This window comes from Apodemus sylvaticus, chromosome 8, assembly GCF_947179515.1.
Source record: "Apodemus sylvaticus chromosome 8, mApoSyl1.1, whole genome shotgun sequence".
Lineage (NCBI taxonomy): Eukaryota > Metazoa > Chordata > Mammalia > Rodentia > Muridae > Apodemus > Apodemus sylvaticus.
Window position 1 is genome coordinate 94718527 of NC_067479.1, and position 22733 is coordinate 94741259.

Genomic DNA, 22733 nt, shown 5'->3' on the forward strand with positions numbered 1-22733 from the left:
GAAATCTCACTAGAGAGTTAATCAGATTAGGACAGAAGCTAGAGAGGCTCAGTATCACAAAGGCAAGTTATATTTCTGAATCTTGAAGGGATCAGAAAGGAGTATTACTTTCCAGACTGGGAGGTAAATAAGCTATGTCATTGAAGAGATTAGATAAGCTTAATTTTTATAATTGGAAAAAGCTGATCCTGGTGGCACATACTTATGATCTTGGGGTTTTAGAAGATTGAAGCAAGAAAAGCTCAGAACCTGCTTGAACTATAGAATGAGTTCAAGGCCAATTTTTTAAGACCCAGGTTTAAAAATAAAGGGTTTGAGATATGAGTACTTGTCTAGCGCACAGAGTCCTAGGATCTATCCCTATTACCACAAAGGGAAACAAGAAATTCTGTAATATTAAATACAATAAAGAGGGTTATTATAACGAATTTGTTCCTTATACTGTATGAATGTTGTGAATTTGTCCACTTTGAAATGAATGCTAATAAGTTCTTTCCAGTACTTTTTTCTGATAGATCAATTCCATAGGAATAGGAAGGGGGAATATAAAAATTTTGTAGAGTAACAGTTTATGAAAATTATAAATTTGAAATGAATATAATACCTGATTATGAGTTTGATTTAAACAATGTTTGGTTTCTCAACTTTCATGAAAACTTGCATATAGTTGTTGTTTCTTATGCTTCTTGCTAGTTTTCTGCTTTTATTTACCAGTTCCTCTCCACAGGAAAAAGAAGATGTTCCTGTGGAGATGTCCAATGGTGAGCCAGGTTGCCACTACTTTGAGCAGCTTCGGTACAATGATATGTGGCTGAAGGTTGGCGATTGTGTCTTCATCAAATCCCATGGCTTGGTGCGCCCTCGAGTGGGCAGGTGAGTTAGGGAAGATGAGGTTGGGTCTAAGATTTGAGACCTAATATTCTACATGCATAGATTGAAGACAGAAGTCCCTCCCCTAGCAATTTCTCAAGCTTCCTCATACCACATTTTTCCTGCTTCTACTTCTATGGCAAGTAGATGAGTGTACACATGTGTATAATCCCAGCAATTGCAAAGCTAACGAAGGAAGAGCAAGTGTTCCAGACCAGAGCCAGTCCCAAAACTAACACTTAAAGACTGAAAGATAGCCGAGCGGTGGGTGGTCGTGCACGCCTTTATTCCCAGCACTTGGGAGGCAGAGGCAGGTGGATTTCTGAGTTTGAGGACAGCCTGGTCTATAGAGTGAGTTCCAGGTCAGCCAGGGCTATACAGAGAAATCCTGTCTCAAACCCCTTCCCCAACAAAAAATATTGAAAGGTAACTTACTTCAATAAGAGCTTTATTCAAATGGGAAATTAGACAACAGGCATCTTGGATAAATAAAGTTGTATTTTTGGTCCTGATACATACTGTTGAAATTGGAGCTTGTAGAATGCTCAGAACAGAGAGAAAGGTTTGAATACATTTCCCAATGAATCTGGCAGTTGGGCTACCATGAAGAAATGTAAGAATTGTGGATATCAAGGAAAGCATCCCAAGTAGAATTAATAGCCAGCATAAAGGCCTGAGAGATGAGTACATCACTTTTAAACCTGTGATTTACTACCAGCAGAGTGAACCCTGTAAAAGGTGGTAGATAGGGGTAATGGGAAACATGCAAATCATGTAAGGCTTCCGAAACCATGCAGGCACTTGAACTTTAATAGTTAAAAAGTGTCTTTGTTATTATTTCATGCAGAGAAGTAATATTTGACTTCTGATTTAATAGGATTGCTCTGCTTTCTCCTTATTGAGAAGAGACTGTAAAGGATCCAATGAGATGTGCTAGAAGGCTATTGTGATAAGCCAAGCAAGAATGATGGCCTCTTTAGTGTGGCTAATTACACACAGTAGTATTTAGGAGAACAGGCTAACAGCATTCTTAGTAAATACAATATGGAGTTCAAGGATAGAGCCTTCAAGGATGACTTCTGTAAGTTGGTTTAGGAATCTGGAAGGTTAGATTTAGTATTCACTGAAATGAAGATGTTGCTTTATGTCTGGAACCCTGAAAATGTGGGACAATAATATTGATTTTAAAGCCAGACGGTGGTGGCACATGCCTTTAATCCCAGCACTTGGGAGGCAGAGGCAGGTAGATTTCTGAGTTTGAGGCCAGCCTGGTCTACAGAGTGAGTTCCAGGACAGCCAGGGCTACACAGAAAAAAAACCCTGTCTCTCAAAAGACCATATATATATAATCAATATTTTTATATTGATTTTAAATTGATAAATAGGGCAGCATCCCAATGGTAAAGTGCTTTAGTGCTGTATCTTGCACAAAGATCTGTGACCCTCTATTTTGACAAATCCAGTGACAAATGTTTAGTTGTTTTCATCATGAAGAAAACCTGAAATTAAATAAAATGATCTAGTTTAATACCTTGATACTATGTTAAAGTTGTTTTTTTTTTTCCCAGAATGGCCAAATGCCCTTCTCTTTTTTCATAGTGTCCTTCTCTGAAAGGTATCTTAAAGGGTGAGGAGAGTCTGTGAAATTCCTCTAAATGTTGTATGCTGCTGCATTTTAGGGGTCTAGAGAGATGGCCCAGTGGTTAAGAGCACTGGCTGCTCTTCTAGAAGTCCTGATTTCAATTCCCAGCACCCACATGGTAGCTTACAAACATTTATACAGGATCTGACGCCCTCTACTGACATGCTGGTGTATGTGCAGCAGAGCACTCATTTAAACAAATAGACATTTTAGTTAGTGGGGTTTTTATTAGATAACCATTCAAAATTGAAATTATTATAACTTAATTTCTCTATCTCTTCCACCCCCAAGAATTGAAAAAGTATGGGTCCGAGATGGAGCTGCGTATTTCTATGGCCCTATCTTCATTCACCCAGAAGAAACAGAACATGAGCCCACAAAAATGTTTTATAAAAAAGAAGTGTTTCTGAGTAATTTGGAAGAGACCTGCCCCATGAGTTGTATTCTGGGTAGGTATTGTGCTTTCTCATCACAGTTGTTCTATAAAACTTTGATTAAGGACTGCTATGCAGGGCACGGGCATGCTTCTGGGTGGTGGGCCTATAGCAACATGAAAATATCAAAAGTCTTTGCTTCCATAAAGACATTGGGATGAAGGTTGGGGAGTCAGTAAATAAATAACAGAGAATACCAGATGGTAATTAGAATTTTAAGTGAAAATAAAACAAAGAAGATTGATAATAATGTTGAGGTAAGGTCACATGATCAGCCAAAATTTTACTGATAGATGGCATATGAATGGACCTTTGAAGAAGTTTCAAAATATACAAAAGAGAATAATTTGAGGCTATCTTCTTGGAGCAGCAAAAGAGTTGTCTTAGATTATCTGTTCTTGTTTGGAATCTAAAAGAGTTGGATAGCTAGAGCAAGGGAGGAGATGTGGCACAAGGAATGAGGCCTTTCAATTTTCTGGATACTCAGACATAGTAGATCTTGTAGACAGTGATTGGGCTTGAAAGGAAAGGAAATCATAGCAGGGTTGAACAGAGCTGTGAAGTGAGGTACAAATCATCATGGCTGCTGCGTGAACAGTGTAGTAAGAGTAAAGTAGGAAATAGGAAGAATAGTCTTAATTTTTCAGTTTCTGTTAGACATTTTAAAAGAATTATTTACTTATTTTATTATATGAGTACACTGTATCTGTCTTCAGACACACCAGATGAAAGGATCGGATCTTATTACAGATGGTTGTGAGCTACCATGTGGTTGCTGGGATTTGAACTCAGGTCCTCTGGAAGAGCAGTCAGTGCTCTTAAAGACTGAGCTCTCTCTCCACCCACCCACCCCTTTTATTTTAAGATTTATTTATTTACTATATGTAAGTACTAGCTTCAGACATACCATAACAGGGCATCAGATCTCATTACAGACAGTTGTGAGCCACTATGTGGTTGCTGAGATTTGAACTCAGAACCTCCGGAAGATTAGTCAGTGCTCTTAACCACTGAGCCATCTCTCCAGCCCCCTCTGTTAGATTCTTAAACTTGATCATTTCATTATCTTGATTGCAACATAATGTCTTGGTTTCTCTTTGGTCATCTACCAAATATTTGGTAGTATTCTATTTCTAAGATCTAATTGTACACATCATCATATACTAACAATGTTGCCAGCTATTATGTTTTTCTAAGCCCTGAGAGCCACTAGATCATAGACCAGCCACACTACATTCCATGAGATGGCCTCCTAAAAGATTACTAGCTATAGGCTTTACATTGGTGGTTGGTGTTTTGTAGATCCCCCACCAACACACCAAGTCAGAGATTGAACCCAGAGCCGTGTATATGCTAGGTGCATACTCTACCATTAACTGGCATAGCTATATCCAGTCCCCACAGATTGTTGATGGTTTTAAAGAAGCCACCATAGATCACAACCAAAGAAAAATTTGCAGATTCAAACATACATTAGTCTTTATTCGATGATGTTTAAATCATTAAACTCTTGCCTTTCTGTAGTAGAAAATATCCTTTTAAATTCTGCCTAATGTAAACCCAGGAAAGAGGTTAACAGGAAGCATGATGAAGGCAAGGCTAACGTTTCCTGTTGGTAGGGCAGCTATAAACTTCTTGGGTTAATTTTTATTTAATTTTAGGTTTTATACAATGTTTCAAATGACTTTTTTTTTAACCTTTTATTATTTAACAGTAGAAAAACATGACCCCTCACTAGAACCCAAAGCACATTGCTTCTAGCACTATATTTATTGGACCTTAGAATACTCAAGAAGTATAGCTCATCACAAAATAATATATATTGCTTCAGGAACTGTATTGAGTGATACCAAAAGAATCTTAGAAAACAAATAACTATGACATAAAAGTCCAAGTGCTTTTAGTATGTTTGGTTTTGGTTTTGGATGGTTATAGTTATGACTGTCCTGGAACTCACTAAATAGAACAAGCCAGCCTCAAACTCACAGAGATCTACCTTCCAATTGCCTGGCTCAAGCTCTTTTTCTTTTGTTTTCTTTTCTTTTCTTTTTTCTTTTCTTTTCAAGATTTATTTATTTATTTTATGTATATGCGTACACTCTAGATTCACAGATGGTTGTGAGCTATCATGTGGTTGCTGGGAATTAAACTCAGGACTTCTGCTCGCTCTGGCCCTGCTAGCTCCGGCTCAAAGATTTTTTTTATTTTTATTTTTATTTTTTGTATATGAGTACACTGTAGCTGTCTTTAGACACACCAGAAGAAGGTGTCAAATCTCACTACGGATGGCTGTGAGCCACCATGCGGTTGCTAGGATTGAACTCGGAACGTTTGGAAGAGCAGTCAGTGATCTTAACTGCTGAGCCATCTCACCAGCCTGTCAGGCTCTTTTTCGAATAGAGACAATCAGCGTCTTACAATGAAACTCTGAGTGGCCTGGAATTCGATATATAGACCAGGCTAGCCTGAAACTCAGATCTGCTGGCCCAGCCTCCAAGTGCTGAGTTTAAAATCATGTGTTGTTATATCCAGCTTCATTTTCTTTTTACTATTTATTTTTAAGGTGTATGTATATTTTCCCTGCACATACATCTGTGTACCACATCTATTACCCAAGGGGGCAAGAAAAGGGCATTGGATCTTCTGGAACTGTAGTCACAGATGGTTGTAAGCTATCATGTAGGTGCTGGGAGTCAAACCTGGGTCCTCTGCAGGACAGCAGCCAGTGCTTTTACTGCTGGGGTATCACCACCACCACCCCAAACTCGTTCTTGATTCAAAAAGAAAAAAAGTAGAGAAGCTATTCTGAGCAACAACAGCCATCTATGTTTCCACGATATAGACTGGATCATGGTTTAGATGAAACTGGTACATATACATATATGCATCTATCTCCATAATATTCCTTTCAGCCCTTGAAATGCTACTAGAAATGACATTTAAGCATTTGATTGTAGAGTCTACTTGTAATTTAGAAGAAGGCATGTTTCAATATGTAGTTTTAATGTCACCACAATAACTAAGCTAGAAATTTACATCCCTTATTTTGGGCTGGACATGCAGCAGTAGAACATTTACATAAAGCCCTGGGTTCCATCCCCAGGATGCAGAGAAGCAGAACATTTCCCAAAGCATCCCAGGGAATCCCATATTTTAAATGTGTGTCATTTGATATTTGTGCCCCAACTGACAATACATGATTAATTTGTCTTTTAATGTGCTATGGTTTCAATGTATGTGTTCCTCCAGGATTCATAGGTCAAAACTTAATGCCAGTGGGATCTTGGGGGAGATGCTGAGGTCCTCAGAGCCATGCACCGAGTAGACAGATACTCTTCAGGCAGGGAGCAAACGAATTGGTTTACTCTCTTTCCATCTTTGTGCTTCTGTTAGCCATCATGCATCAGGCACCTAGAACTTTCCTCTGAAGTAAACAGGAGCTTATCAAATACTGCCACCTTTATGTTGGACTTCCTATCTCCTAGAACTGGAAATTTTTCTGTTCTTTAGAAATTGCCCAGTCCACAGTAGTATTTCTATAGTAGTAGCCTAAATGGACTTTTTTTTTTTTTGAAGTATAATCATGTCTTTTTTCTGAGAGAATTCCTTATTTGACAAACAGGCACATTCTTTGCAAGGCTCATCCTTCAGGAAGCTTCCCACAAGTCAAGCAGTCAGCTACAATATATGTAGGGAGTTAGGAGGGAAGGGAAATGCTCCACTCCACTCTGCCCTTGGCACCAGAGACTTCGTACCAGGGACCCAGGCTGTCATTTTCAAAACTTTGGGGGGTGGGGAGAGCTGGCGTGATGGCTCCACAGTAAAGAGCACTCCCTGTTTTTTAATTTCCAGCATCCACATGGCAGTTCACAACTGTCAGTGACTCCAGTTTCAGGCCGTTCAACATCCTTGTCTGGCTTCCATGGGCACCAGGCATGCATGTAATGCCACAGACATATAAGCAAGCAAAATACAGATAATCTTTTCTTTTAAGGGAGGGCAGGTTGAAGCTAAGTTACAAAGCCACCTGTCGCCGGGCAGTGGTGGCGCATGCTTGTAATCCCAGCACTTGGGAGGCAGAGGCAGGCGGATTTCTGAGTTCGAGGCCAGCCTGGTCTACAGAGTGAGTTCCAGGACAGCCAGGGCTACACAAGAGAAACCCTGTCTCCAAAAAACAAAACAAAACAAAACAACAAAAAAATCAGATCTATACATCATTTAAAAAAAAACAAAAAAACAAAGTCACCTGTCGGGTTTCAGCCACATTTTAATAATTAAACATTATATGGTTGTGAACCTTTGGCCTTGAGTTAAAAAAAAAATGTTGATTCAAGTCAGATGAGATGTCTGAGTAGGTAATCTGAATTCTATTCCTCTGTCCTGGGTGATGGAAAGAGGGAGTCGCAAGTTATTCTCTGACATACATGTGCCTCTACATGTGTGTCATGACATGTACATACACACTAAATAAATGAAATAATTTTAAAATATATGATGTGTGTGTCTGTTAGTTTATGCATGTGTTCCCACAGAGGCCCAAAGAGGACACTGGACCTGGAGTTAAAGGAAACTGGAGGTATTGTGGGTACTAGGTATTGAACTTGGTCTTCTGGAAGAGCAGTAAGCACTCTTTTTTTTTTTCTTTCTTTCTTTTTTTTTTTTTTGAGACAGGGTTTCTCTGTATAGCCTGACTGTCCCGGAACTCACTCTGTAGACCAGGCTGGCCTCCAACTCAGAAATCCGCCTGCCTCCGCCTCCCAGAGTGCTGAGATTACAGGCGTGCGCATAGAGTTCAAAGATAACCAGGGCACCAATAATAATAATGGTAGTGATCCAATAGACACAGGGGGCTTGCTTGAGAATGAACGTGGGCATACCTACCAGAGAGTGTACCTCTACTGTTGACCACTAAGATTATAATAATTTCAGGACTGGGGCCTGAACATTACATTCTTAATATTACTATAGGTTGTTTCCTTCTTCATAAACTTATTTAATGCTTTATCAGTTTTAACAGTAAAGCAAGAAAAATAAATAATTCAAGAATAAATGCTTTAAATTTTTGAAAGGAAAAGGGCCAGGGTTTTTTGTTTGCTTGCTTGTTTGTTTGTTTCCTTGCTTGTTTGTTTGTTTTAGTCGATATATTTTTTATTTACATTTCAAGTGATTTCCCCTTTTCTAGACCCCTACTCCCCGAAAGTCCCATCAGCCCCCTTCCCTCCCCCTGTTTTCCCACCCAACCCTTCCCACTTCCCTGTTCTGGTTTTGCCCTATACTGCTTCACTGAGTCTTTCCAGAACAAGGGGCCACTCCTCCGTTCTTCTTGTACCTCATTTGATGTGTAGATTATATTTTGGGTATTCCAGTTTTCTAGGTTAATGCTTGTTTGTTTTTAAATCATACAGAGAAAATCCAAGAGCTGGTCTCCTACATCACTTCCTTTTTGCCTCAGTGGAGACCTATCATGGGATTACTGCCCAGGTCCCCTCCCCACCTGCCGGAAATACAGGTTTAGAACCCTGTGGGGTTTGTCCATTCTTAGCCTCCCTCTTCTGGAAAGCTCTGGGGCACCCCTTAGGGGCTGAGGGATACTTTCCTGACCTGTAACCAGTTCCATATGCTCAGATTATATGCAAGCAGCCAATTGGCTTCCTGAAGGCATTAGGCCAGAAACAGGTCCTCAGTAAGCAAAATGTCAAATGCCAAAAGAAGCAGACTGAACAGCCCACACCAGAGAAGGCCAAAGACAAAAACTAAGAATAGCCATGGTGCTGCAGCTGAAGAGTGAAGAGAAAGCGCTTGTTGGGGCCCTGCAGGGGAAGAGCAGGATTGAATGATTTGAACAGCTGTGGACTGGACTAGTATGGGTGTCCAAGGTTTTTCCAACCTGGTCTTCGAGAAGGAAGAAAGCTAGCATTACATTTTCCCCCTTTCTTCTTAGGAATTCTGAAGAGAGAAGGGCCATGTTAACTAAACATTGCGTTAGTTTATGTGGTTTGATTCCTTCCTAGACACAGAGTTGATGTTCACTGTGTGCAATAAAACAATAACTATTGGGTAGGGGGTTTTTTGGTTTGTTTTGTTTTGTGACTATGGTGGTGTTTGTCTGAAATCCCAGCACATAGATGGTAGAGCCTGAGGATCACTGCAAGTTCCAGGTCAGCCAGACTGCACCACAAGACTGTCTCGTAGTTCATTAATTAATTATGAAGCAAAAATAAAAGACACCTACACACACATACACACACACACACACACAACTATAAGAAATTTTAGTGGTAAATAATGCCTGTAAGCTCTCAAAGAACTTAATATTTTATTGAGGCTACTATAATATTGTATACTTATATACTATATTATAAACATGTAAGTATGTATATCTACTGACTTTTAAAAGGATCAAGAAATGTATGAAATCATAAGATCAAAAAGGTAATAGAAGAATAACAAAAAACCAGGCAGTGGTGGCACACTCGTGTAATCCCAGCACTCTGGGAGGCAGAGGTAGGCCGATTTCTGAGTTTGAGGCCAGCCTGGTCTACAGAGTGAATTCCAGGACAGCTAGGGCTACACAGAGAAACCCTGTCTCAAAAAAAAACCAAATACAAAAAAACAACAAAAAAAAAACCAAAGAGAATAAGAACTTAATATGATTTAGCATACCAGAGGAAGCTGATACCTAATCCCCTACAAGCAAGCCCAGCAGAGAACTCTAGAAGAGACAGACACTGTCAACAATCGGAAGCTTTTTCTTCATTGTTTTTCTTGTTGACTTGTATGAATAGTTTGTATATTGTGAAAACAAATCCTTTGCCAGTTACATGGGTCATAACTACTTCCTCTCAGAGGAGGACTTACATTTTTATTTTCTTTTGATAAGAGGAAATTATTTGGCTGAGGCCCAATTTGCATATGCTATTTTTTCTTCTGTGTATTAAATCTTAATTTCTCATGGTTACATAAATTTTAATCTTGTTTTCTGTGAGAAGTTTTTCTTTTACCTCACACCTGTTATAATTTATCCATTACAGTAGCCACTAGCCACATGTAATTCTTAAGCATTAAGATGGGGCTAGTCTAGATTAAGTTATGTATATTATAAATATGAACTATATAAAAAAGTGATGAATATATTTATCTTTATTATACAATAAATGTTGATATGTGGATATATGGAGCTGAACAAAATATATTGGTAAGTTTAAAAGTATATAAATAAAATGTTTATGACCCAAATAAATAAAAATGACCTTTTATAAAGTAAGAACTCACTATTTTAAATATGTCCCTTCTCCCTAAATTGATCTATCAAGATCTTTTTTATGTGTATGGGCAAATCCACATGTCTATCTGTGGCTTGTGTATGGCATATGCCTGATACCTTGGAGGCCAAAAGAGGGCACCATCAGATGCTCTGAAACTTGAGTTAGAGAGTTGTGAGCTGCTGTGTGCATTCTAGGAATTAAATCCTGGCCCATTTGAAGAGCAGCCAGTGAACTGCTGAGCTATTGCTTCAGCTCCCAAATGTAATGGCTTATAAAGAAAAATTGTATTATTAAATGAAATCAAGGCTATCTTTTACCAGTGTTTAGGGGCCCAGCACAGAGACACCACATTTTTTTCAGGGCTACCAGTCACTTGGTTTTTGTTTTGAAATGGGGATTTCATATTGCCCAGGGTGGCCTAGAACCCAATATGTGTCTGAGAATGGCCTTGAACTTTAATCCTCCTGCCTCCACCTCTGCAGTGCTGGGGCTATGGTACATGTTAACAAAGGTTGGTCGTAAGCACTAGGCTAGCACTTAGCCAGCCACACCCGTCTCCAACAATTTGACTCCTTAACTGTGGAGAGAACTTTTACCATTTTCGCATCTCCATTTTTCCTTCTCTAAGCATAAAGAATGGCTATCCCTAACTAAAAGTCTGTTGAGTGAGTTAATAGCTACTAATTAATTAGTTAATTTCTAAGGCAGTGAGAGCACTTCTGAACTTCTGAAGTGTCTCTGACCTGTTTTGAATGTACATATTTAATAAGTTGTTGGCCATGAGCATTTCTAGTATGTCCAATACCAAACAGCAAAAATAAGGGTTCTTAATGTTCTTTTTTATATTTTCAGATTGAACCTCGGGCTTGCTCGCTCCCCACTCTCCCCCTTGGGCGCATGTGTGGGTGCATCTGTCTGTCTCTCTGTCTATATGGGAGTCTGTACCATAGCATATGTGTGGAGAATAGGACAACTTGTGAAACTTAGTTTTCCTTCTGCCATGTAGGTCCCAGGAACTGAACTCCTTGTCAAGCTTGTAGGCAGACACCTTTTAGCCACTGATTCATCCACCTTGCCAGCCCATGAACCCAGGGTTTTATGCATGCTAGATGACCAGTACCTTTAGCATTCATTATTACATGGGTGGTGGTATTGTTGTTTGGTTGGTGTGATTTTGCTTGTTTTTTTTATTTTTAATTATGTATATATGGGCGGGTATGTGCATGCAGGAGTGCAGATGTTGTTGGATCCAGGAGAGAATATCCCTGTAAACTGGAGCCACAGGCAGTTGTGAGCCACCTAGTGTCAGTGCTAAGAACTGGATTTGAATTCTCTGTAAAAGTAATATATACTCTTAACTTCTGAGCCATCTCTCTAGCCCCTTCTCTATTACTCTTACTTAACTGTGAATTAAAATATAATAATATAAGATTTGGGACTGGGGCGAGAGTTCTGCTGGTAAAGGATTTGTCTTGCATGTTCAGTCTCCAGAATCACATTTTAAAAAGCCAAGTTTGGTGGTACACACTTGTAATACCAACACTGGAGAAGGAGAGACAGAACCCAGGGGCTCACGCTGCCAGCCTAGCCTATTTGGCTAGTTCCAGATTGTTAACATGACCAGAGTTAACTGCTTTATCTCTTACTCTTTCAGGGAAATGTGCTGTGTTGTCATTCAAGGACTTCCTCTCCTGCAGGCCAACTGAAATACCAGAAAATGACATTCTGCTTTGTGAGAGCCGCTATAACGAAAGTGACAAGCAGATGAAGAAGTTCAAGGGGTTGAAGAGATTTTCACTCTCTGCTAAAGTTGTAGATGATGAAATTTACTACTTCAGGTAAAGCTTGTAAAAGTAAAGAAGAAAGGGCACTTGGGCTAACTGACCAGTCATGTAACCCAGTGTTCTGAGTTGTTTGATTAGCTCTTGAACTATCATATAATTCCAATAGGAAATATCAATTTAGTAAGATAGGGTAATTCCTATACTTGGGAGGCTGAGGCAGGAGATAGTATAAAGTTTTAGTCAGCATCTTTTGTTTGTTTTGTTTTGTTACAGAGAGAAAAAGAAAGTATTGAATTAAAAAGAAGTTAGCAGTTGTTTTAATAGCACCTTGACTTAGATACCAGCAGTTGTAGAATGAAAACAGACATACTTGGTTCTGTTGGCAGCCTCTCTGTGGGAAGATTTGTTTCAGTTTCATTATGACAACTCCTTTTTAACATATAGTCCACTAGACCTGACCAGCACCTCTGTGAGAATTGATCAGAATTGTTAATAAGTAGAAGTGACATCACAAATACCCATTTGTTGGCCATATAGAGTGTTTGTGGCAGGTTGTAAAATGTGTTTTGTAAATGTTTTCAGGTGTGCTCTCTGACCAGTCCTGGAAGTAGCTGGCAACTTTTTACTTAATTGTTTTGTCACTGTTTTTCAGGAAACCAATTATTCCTCAGAAGGAACCCTCACCTTTGTTAGAAAAGAAGATACAATTGCTAGAAGCTAAATTTGCTGAGTTAGAAGGTGGAGATGATGATATTGAAGAGATGGGAGAAGAGGATAGTGAAGTCATTGAACCTCCATCTCTCCCTCAGCTTCAGACACCCCTGGCCACTGAGCTGGACCTCATGCCCTACACACCCCCACAGGTATGCTGAGATGCCCCATGACTTGCCTTCTCAGTTCTAGTCTTTTGCAGGCTCAGACCACAGTAGGAGACATTTTTTTGTTTGAGATGTCAGTCAACCTAGGCTGGCTTGAGACATCTTGTGTGTTAAGGTGGGCTCTTAGTCCTCTTGCCTCCATTTCCCAAACAAGCACTGGGAGTGCAGGTCCACACTACACACACTTCATGTGTGAAGTTTTGCCTAGAAATCCACACAAAGGAAAATAGTGTTTTGTTTTGTCTTTGTTTTGCAGAGACTTTATTTACTAATTTATTTTTAATTGGCAAAAATTATACTTATATCATTAAGCCAATAATAATTTCTTTTAAATTTCATAGTGATGGTTTAATAGGAGTTTGGAAGACTCTTGCCTTGTAGATGAGAAGCAATAAGGAATGGTTTTATGACCTTAGCTTTCAGTGCCCACACACAAGATCTTCAGCCTCCTGAGTGATAGGATTATTGATGGATTCTGCCACACCTGGATGTCTGTTGTATCTTTTTAACTTCCCCTTCTTTAGGACTTCACCTTTTGGTTGAGGTGATACCTCTTATATTTATTTTCCTCATTCAGAATTTTCTTGAGACTTAATTGTGAGGTCATCATTGTAGACTATACTCATGGAATTCAGTGAAATTTTCATTTATTTTGTACAAGGCAAGGAAGAGGTATATTTTGGCTAAGAAAATGTCAGCTACAAACTGAGTATGTCTATAAAACATTATTGCATCATATGTGTCTGGCTTCCAGAAACTGTAGATAACAGTGCAATTTTCTGATACCTTATATAATAGCTTTCTGTCTTACAGTCTACCCCAAAGTCTGCCAAAGGCAGTGCAAAGAAGGATGGTTCTAAACGGAAAATCAACATGAGTGGCTACATTTTGTTCAGCAGTGAAATGAGAGCTGTGATTAAGGCCCAGCACCCAGACTACTCTTTTGGGGAGCTCAGCAGACTTGTGGGGACAGAATGGAGAAACCTTGAAACAGCCAAAAAAGCAGAATATGAAGGTAAATAAGGACTAGGCACAAATGTCTCCACTTTGTAAGCAAGGGGTGTTTCCAGGAATGCACACACATATACAGGCTGTCCTCCGTCGTCCTTACCACATGCACGTGAGTCTGCTGTTTGGACCTGTCCTAGCTGGCAGGAGATGCAGTCCATGGAGGGCTGCCTCCGACTTGGCTCCAAATTCTTGTGGCATTGCCCCTCCTGGCAAATTTCTCAAACAAAAATATGTTGCTGTTAAAAATTGCATGATTTTTATTTCATTTATCTCTGTAGGCACACACATGTTGAGCTGGGGAATGATTGTTCAATAATATTAACTATAATTTTGATTAAAATTCACCTGAATGTGGCCTTTTAGAATAAGTGACCTTCTATATGGCTCTTGATAAGCCAAATCTGTAAGTTAAACTCTAGCCGGAGGTGTGGTGTGCCTGGTTTCCTAGGCCAACTCTGGCCTGTGTACTGTGTCTGTGTTCATACCTGCTCTTAGGATACTTGGATGACTTTGACAAAGCTCTGATGCCTTCATTTTCTCTTTACTCTATGATTAGATCACTTTGACCCATGAGCTACTTTACTCAAAGATTTAGTGGTACATAGTTGTAAACAATTCCTTAGAGATTTTTGGTTTGGGTTTTTTGTTGTTCTAGTTAATATTGGATATGGCTTTAATAATAAGTGAGAGTAAGCATTACATTAGGCAATATTTTGAGTTGTAGTTTTTCCATATCAAATTTTGTATGTTAGATAATTTTTCCAATATAGTCTTCCTCTCTAACTTGACTAAGTCCAAATCCATTATTTTCCAGCAAGCATACATTACAAAGGCTGCTCCTTTTATTGAAGCTTATGAAGTCTCCAAAGTAACTCTTTTATAAAAAACTTATATTCCTTTCATTTGTTACTATTTATTATAAAATTGTCTGACAGGCTTCCTTAAGGATTTTCTGCTGAAGCCTAATCCTACAAGATGCTCAGCCAAGAAATATTTTGTGTCAAAACCAGTTTCAGAAGCCTTTCAAACTCTGGGCATAGTTCTAAGTTAAAGTCACTAGACCTAGAGTAAAGAACTTGTTTTTTATTATCTGGCATTTTCTGAAAATTGACTAGGTATTTATGTGGCTTCTATTAATAACACTAGAACATTCTTTGAGAAACCCCATAAGAACCTACAACTCTGAGGTATTGATATTTCAGGGCTTACTGCAGGTTAGGACCAAACGTACTGCTAAGTTGGAGGGCTGTACTCCACGAGGCTTGCTAGCAGTGTAAGCCTGTCTCACATCAAACAGCGCTAGAACTGTGCTGCGGGTTCTGTAGGGTACAGATAGGACAGAGATCTAGAGATCATCTGAAGGCAGAAAATCTGGAGCATGGCTGAGGGAAGAAGAGATGATATTTGTAAAATTCTTTCATTTCATGGGGTGTCTTGAAATTAGAAAGAACCTAGTGAGAGGTGAGTTATTTGTTTCAGTAGCCTGAAATTCAAACTCTGAACTTTGGGTGTTTCTTCCTACTGAATTCAAAACACAAAGTTGGGAGTTTGGCTGGCGTTGTTTTAGTAATTCTGAATTCCAAAGCAGCCTAGTTCAGCTTCTTTCGGGAAGAACTAATATTTTATCCACACGCCTGAGCTTTTCTGTTTTTTCAACTTTAATTTTTCTTTTTTCCCCTCCAGTTTATTGTTTCATTTGTGTAATGAAAAAAACTAGCATTTACTAATGGGGTATCAAGATCACAGATAGTTTTTTGTTTTTGTTTTTTTAACTACTAGAGAATAGGTTGTTAGAATGGGTTTGCTTCTCATACTCACTGCAGAAGGTATCAGGCTGAGACATCCTGGTGAGTGATGCTAAGTGTCTACAAGCAACTTCATCACAGCTTCAGGAGCTCTGACTTACACCATTTTCACATGCTTACCATAAAGGAGTGGAGCTGTTGCTTCTTGAGTCTCTTTAAACCATGTACCTCAAACTGTTTTCCCTAAATAGTTGTAGTCTTTGAATTCCATGTTGGAGAGAGAACTGTGGAAGGTGAAGTGTGACACCAGGCGTCGGGGCCATGAGTTGCTGTTTCTTCTGTATTCTTGGACAAGTCACTGCTGTGTCCCAGCTTCTGTGTGCCCATCTGAAGAGTGGGAAGGACTTCCCTGCTTAGAATATGAAGCTGAATAAGCCATGTATGGTGGAAGCTTTGGGAATATGCCCTCACAGAAGGTCCGGTGTGCTGAGAGCATAACTGTTCAGGGTGCTGGCTCTAGAGGTGCAGTGTAGTCTAAGGAAGTAAGGAAGCTATCGGTTAATAGCGAGAGGTTCCAGAAGTGTTCCTCTTGCATTTCAAGTGCACTAATAGTAGGTGCTGGAATTCTTGCTGATTTAGGATTCATGGACGGTTTTGTACTCAGCTTCAGGGAACCTGGTTTTTTTCAGAATATTGTCCATTGCTATATACATGTATGTATTAGTTCCCCTCTTCTGATGACTGTAGTGTAGCTAATCATGTATTTTCCTCCCTCGGAGTTAGTTAATCATGACCTCTTTCTTTGCTTCATTAGAATGTAGAAACTGGCTGTTTCTTTCCCTAAAGTCTTAAGGTAGAGGCAGTAAGCGACTTTTCCCTTACAGAGTTAATTTTCTTCAGCTGCTAAACTTGTGATATTAATGATGAGTCCTCAAATTTTAGTAAAATTGGATACAAGGAATCAGAAAATTAGAGTAAGTACAATTATTCCAAAAATTATAATGGGCCATGGAATTGCTTCATGTTGAAATTATAATCTGTAATGCTATTAATACTAGAATGATGGTAGCGCTTCTCATCTTCAGAGTGCCTCGTGAGATTAACCACGTTGGTTACCTGGTGATGTGTTTCGATAAAATCTGTGCTTTCTGAATGTGTGTTGCAGTCTTAACATTCTTGAAATCTTTGCAGACCAGTTCTCAAGATGGGATAGGAAAGCTGAATTCTAGGTTACCAAGTGAAATCGGCCCGACTCCTGTGTTGAGACTAGTCATCTACCGTTCCTTCCATTGAGACAGAACTGTTGCCTGTGTTTTTACTAGTCCTGTTGAATGCAATGGATGGTATTTTGAATTCCTGGGTTAAAAACAGAATTGAAAATGTGAAATGCCTTTACAGAGCGGGCAGCTAAAGTTGCTGAGCAGCAGGAGAGAGAGCGAGCAGCACAGCAACAGCAGCCGAGTGCTTCTCCCCGAGCAGGCACCCCTGTGGGGGCTCTCATGGGGGTGGTGCCACCACCAACACCAATGGGGATGCTCAATCAGCAGTTGACACCTGTTGCAGGTAAAAACAGGAGCTAAGACCATTTTTTTCCACTTTAAGAAATTCCTTCATTTTTTTTTCTCCAAAAGGAGTAGGCCACAGTCTGTAGCCTTTTCTCATGACAGATTCCAAGTTTGAAGTCATCCATGTTGTCCTGTATTGCTTTTCCCATACAGGCAATGCCTCTTCTCTATCCCAAAAGTGGGCCCTAGGCCTGACCCTGGCAATTGGTAGGTAGCAGCTCTTCCCTTGCTGTGGGCATGGTCTGGCAGTGTTCTTACTCCAGACTGCTCTTTGATAAAGCACTACAGCAGAAATATAAGTAGACCTTGAGTTCTCTTCTGAGGAACTCCAAGGAAAATATAACAGCAGTCGTTAGGTGGTATTGACTCTCTTTTCTCATGCCAGTTCAGTTTGCCCTATTCTGCTGCAGCCATCCTTAAAAGACTGACCACTTAAAAGGATTTTTGACAGTGAATTATTAAATCCTTTCTTGGTCACCAATGTGCATGACTGCTAAATAGGGGGAAGTCCTTGTTCAATTCATTGTGCCCACTCTGTAATGCTTTTCTATTTAATTACATTAAACTGCATTTTCTGTTAGTATCCCAGTCACATATTTAAATAAATGAATAAGATGAAAGAAAGAAAAGGAAAAAGAAATGATGAATGTGGTTTGCTTGTGTGTGTTGTCTCTGGTTCTGGTAGCCCTAGCAAATTTGACTACTGTTGAATTGAAATCTGTCTGACACGTCTCCAGGAAAAGCCTGTGGACCACGTCTCAGGCCCTTCCTTTGTTAAGTCTCCACATCTGGTGAGCTCTGTATAAGCCACCTGTGATTCTTCTTACACAAGCAGTCTGACTCTTTGCACAGAGTCCAAGACAGTGTTGTTCAAGGCAGCTTTGTGGGGACACTGGTTTTTGTTTTTGCTGTTTTTTGTTCTTGCCGTTTTCGGGTTTTTGTTTTTGTTTTTTTGCCTTTTTTGTTTTTGCTTTTAGAGGAAAGACTGCACAGGATAACTTTCCCATTGTTGCTCCTAACTTTTGTGATGGCAAGTTCTCAAATGCACTGTCGCTGACCTCAGCAGTTGCACTCGCCAAAGCACATCTGAGTCATGGCTCTCAGTGCTTTGAGTGTGACTGATGTTGCTCTAACAAATCTCATAACTGCCTGCTCTATTCCATGGCCCATTCTGGTTAATGGGGTTCCAGAGGTTTCCAGCAATCAGGTCTTGATCATGGGGACTTTGAAAGTCAGGATTCCCTCATTGACATCCTGTTTTATTCTATTTGATGTATAGTACTGTGGCACTATGTCCTTGACTGCAAATCCCAGGAACATATGTTAACAAAATGAATACCTATAGCTAAAATGGAACAAAAATTAGCAGCTGCAGCATTTTAGCTCCCTGTTGGGGAATGGCATCTGTGGTTGAAGAGGGTGGTCCTCTGAACACCACTTCTCTGTTACTAAAGGTGTGCTGCCCAGGCTTCTGGGCCACAGGAATGAGGGGCAGAGATCCTCTACAGTAAAAGCCTTTGGTCCACAGTGAGAACTTGGCGCTGAAAGGGTCATTTTTCATGGAGTTCTAGGTCGTTCAGGGCCTTAGTCTGAGCCTTGTTGTCTGAGGCCAGCTTTGCTTACAAGCATTGAAGCTCATTTGAACACATGTGACTGGGATAATAAATGCCAAAGTACAGTTTAATGAAGACAAATGCTGTGTCTTTCAGTTCTTAATAATTTAATCTTCAACCACAGCCTACGACGGCTGCGTTCAGATGGGCTTTTGTAATTGAAAGCAAAGCCTCCTAACATTTGTTCAACCTCTCACCTACTTACAAGCTGGTCCTGACGGTGTGTTGAAAGGGCAGTTTGGCAACATTGGATTTCATCCTGTTTTAAGATGATGGTATCTACTCAAAATCATTTTTACCTCAATCTCTGAAAAACTGAAATACATCCTATTTCATGTATAGAAATATTTCAAATTTGTTTTGTGAAGTTGTAAGTTCTTGTAGCCAGTTTGGATGTGACTAAGGAGGCAAGGTGAGTCAGTCTAGGGTTCTCAGTGTGCCATAGCTTTAGAAGACTAAATGTGTGCAAACAAATGTTTCAAATACCTCCTCAAAAAAAGACTGAAACTCTTCAGAGTACTTTGGCGCTGTGCCTTTGCCCTTCCTGTGTAAGAACCTGCCTAAAAGTGACTGGACTCCACAGGGAGCTTCACATTATTTAGACTTGTACACATTCCAAGTCATATTTTGTTTTTGTGTTTTTGATAGGTGAGTCCTCACTGAAATTATTCTTATTTCCACCCCTTTTCCAAAATACTTGTTTGCCATAACATTTCCCTAGCCAGATGTTTTATTATATGATGGTATGCTTGGAAAATAAAGGAACACAAGCCTCTGTTTATAGGAATTCTATACCTCAGTTAAAATGCTCCCTGTCAGTTGAAGGTTTACATGACAAAATGTGTGAGCCTGGAGACAGTGATGACAAATGGCATTTTCTCCTGTAGTAGCAGAGCCTGATTCTCCAGCTGTTCTTCCTTCAGGCCTGCCTGCTGCATGTAGGTTTCTGAACTACCTGGACTTTAGTTGGCTTGAGAAAATTTAGATTTCTCCTTAACATATTTTGAAATCTAAAGATGAAATATTATTCATTGTGATAGCTGTTAGTTGTTCTCCAGCTCAAACCTTAACATAATCCGTTCTTAACAGCAGTGGTGGAAATAGAAGGGAGGAGTATATGAAGAAGTCTTGAAACTTTTTTGCTCCCAAACTGGAGACCCAGGCCTTGTTATCAGGACTGTGCACCTCCTTTCCCTCTGTTCTGATTTCCCTCCATGTGCACCCACATAGGGATGTGAGTGCAGGCAGAGTGGAGTACTGGGGTATGTACTGATCACTTGGAGTTGCAGGCGGCAGAACTGATCATTGGCTGAACAGTTTGCAATAGTTCTGTCCTTGAGAAAACTGTTACTAGAGCTCCTCTTTAATTAAATGGAAACATTATGTTTAGCTTATTGAGAATAATTATAAGCAATAATTTACTAAACACTAATTCATCCAAAAGTGTTGGGTTTCATATTTGTAACTTTATTTTGTTCATTACTGCAACAAAATAATTGCACTAATTGCTGTTATATCATGCAGTACTAAGGGCGCTTATTCATTGGTAGTGCATGGAGGGGGTTGTTATTACTTAGCTCATGTTGCATGTTAATGATGCATGTCTGAAATTTGTTGTATCCTTCAAGGCATGATGGGTGGCTATCCGCCAGGCCTTCCACCTTTGCAGGGCCCAGTTGATGGCCTTGTTAGCATGGGCAGCATGCAGCCACTTCACCCTGGGGGGCCTCCACCTCACCATCTTCCGCCAGGTGTGCCTGGCCTCCCAGGCATCCCACCACCCGGTAAGAACTTCATCCTCATTCACTCATTAATCTCATTTTTTTTTTAAATTCTTTTTCCTGTCTCAGCCAATTCTTCCAGGAAGCACCTTCTGCCCATGGTGGCCAGGCTTCCCTCACAAAGAATCCCAGAGCTGTCAGTAGTAGGGCCTGTCCTGTGTGTTGATCAGGTGACCTTCCACCAGCAGCACTGGATACACTGCAGAGGCCAGACCCAAAGATGAAGGAGCTGGAGGCATAGTTCATTATCAGATGTGACATGTTTGCAAAGTCTTCAGGGCCACAGCCTATTATCAGAGTCATATATAAAAGTACTTTGGCTCCCAGAGCATTTCTTTACCTGGTGAAATTCTTTTCTCACAGGGTCTTCATTGTAGAGTCCCTGTTCTAACTCTTCCTCCTCAGTAGCCCTTTTGTAATTAGAACTGCATATGTGAAGCTCTTCAGAAATCCTCCACTTTGTAACACCGTGTAGGAAGGGAGGGAGTTTATATTGAATTAGTTTTGAGTCTCCTAACAAGCATAACATGACCTTGTTAGTTATGGATATATTTGTATGTCAATAGAAGCCAGAAGTTCTTCTGTGTAGAAATATATAAATGGAACTCAGAATTCACTACATTGTTCCACTTTATAATGAAAGTTAAAAGATTGGAAAAATCATAAGTTTCCATAATTTCCATCATATACAGAAGAGCTTACTTTTGGCTGTAATATAGTCAAGGGGATGGGCTTTTACATGGCTTGGAGCAGCAGCCACTTCAGTACTGAATGTCATCGAAGACCCAGGTGAGCTGCAGAGGAGCTGGCCAGGTGTGCTTGCATTATGCCTGACCCCTGCTTACCCATGGAGTTCTACATGGATTCAAATAATAGTTCAGAGATGAACTCAATAGTGGATAGGGAAAACAAATTAACTCCAACATACTTTCTTTTTTTTTTAATTGTGATAGGATCAGGCTATACGTACTCAAGGCTGGCCTTGAACTCAAAATTCTACTGCCTCACCATCCCAAGTGCAGGGATGCATGCATGCCTTCCACTCCCGCAGTTTAGCCACATTCTCTGTGTTCCTGAGGATGGACATAACTCCAACAATGCTTTTATTTTTCCAATGTTCCCAGAGGAAGAAATGATTGTGATATTTGTACTTCATATGGATGTGGTAACTTATGTGAAATGCTGGGGCACCAGAAGTTAATCAGAAAATAATTTCTCTCGTGTGGCAAATGAACTTGGTCCTAAATCTGTGCCCTTATACCTTGGCACAAGGTTTCTCTGAGTCAGTCCATGAAACCTTGTTGGAGTTGACACCTTCTAAATGTATATAGCACTTGATAGAAGTCCTGTTTAAGGCCAAGTACACACCCCATTTTAGCAGCTGCGTTTTGGTGGTTGTGGGGGCAATGCCAGCAGCTCTTCTCCTGTCTGTAGAATCCAAACAGCTTTCGAAGAGAGCACAGCACACCTGATAACAGTCAGGGGACAGGAAGACCTCGTGAGCCATGCCCAGTGACCTGGCTTTAGGATTCAAGGGGCTCGTCCTTTGTCTCAGCTCCTGTCTTCAGTGGCTTACCCAGGCATGTTATTTGTAAACAGGAAGTAGAAAAGGTTGTAGATTCGTTTGTGCTGCCCTGCAAATCTGTGATGCAGCCAGTTTTTGGGAGCCTCCCAGTCTATAGGATCTAAGGTCAATGAATGACCTGCAGGGATTAGGAGCCATAGGTTATAATGTGTTGCTGAAACAGAAGCTTATCTACCATGACTTCTTTGTACGATTCATAAATCACCAGGACACGGCTGTGATGACTGGGCTACAATTCCAAGTACTTGGCATATTCCTTTTTAAGCAGAAACTCGTTTCACTTTTTTTCTTCCTCCCTCTCTAACAAATAAGATGCCTTGTACTTCGTGGAAGTGACACTTAAGAGCTCTGAATCTTCAAAAAGACCAGTTTTCTGGCTATCAAAATGCTAACTATGGGAGAGAGATGTATTTAGTAACCCAGGCTGGCCTCAGATTGACAGCTGTATTCCTGTTTCAGCTTCGAAAGGGCTGGGATAACAGGTGTGAGCTAACATTCACAGCAAATCTGAGTCCCTTGGCTATTTTGTTTTGTTATAATAGCAAACAGATAACCCTGAG

The 22733-nt window shown here is 40.1% G+C and overlaps 1 protein-coding gene across 41 annotated transcripts in view; it reads left to right on the forward strand.

Moving 5' to 3' along the window:
• Window positions 1-22733, forward strand: part of Pbrm1 (polybromo 1) — a 93625-nt gene that overhangs the window by 65690 nt on the left and 5202 nt on the right. For 15 of the 41 annotated variants that reach the window (XM_052190010.1, XM_052190012.1, XM_052190018.1 and 12 more), the window contains 7 exons: window positions 728-873; window positions 2804-2961; window positions 11866-12049; window positions 12648-12858; window positions 13672-13888; window positions 17028-17192; window positions 20436-20591. In XM_052190010.1, coding sequence (XP_052045970.1) covers window positions 728-873; window positions 2804-2961; window positions 11866-12049; window positions 12648-12858; window positions 13672-13888; window positions 17028-17192; window positions 20436-20591 — 1237 coding nt within the window. The remainder of the gene's footprint in view (window positions 1-727; window positions 874-2803; window positions 2962-11865; window positions 12050-12647; window positions 12859-13671; window positions 13889-17027; window positions 17193-20435; window positions 20592-22733) is intronic. The other 26 variants (XM_052190041.1, XM_052190042.1, XM_052190044.1 and 23 more) reach the window with 5 other exon arrangements.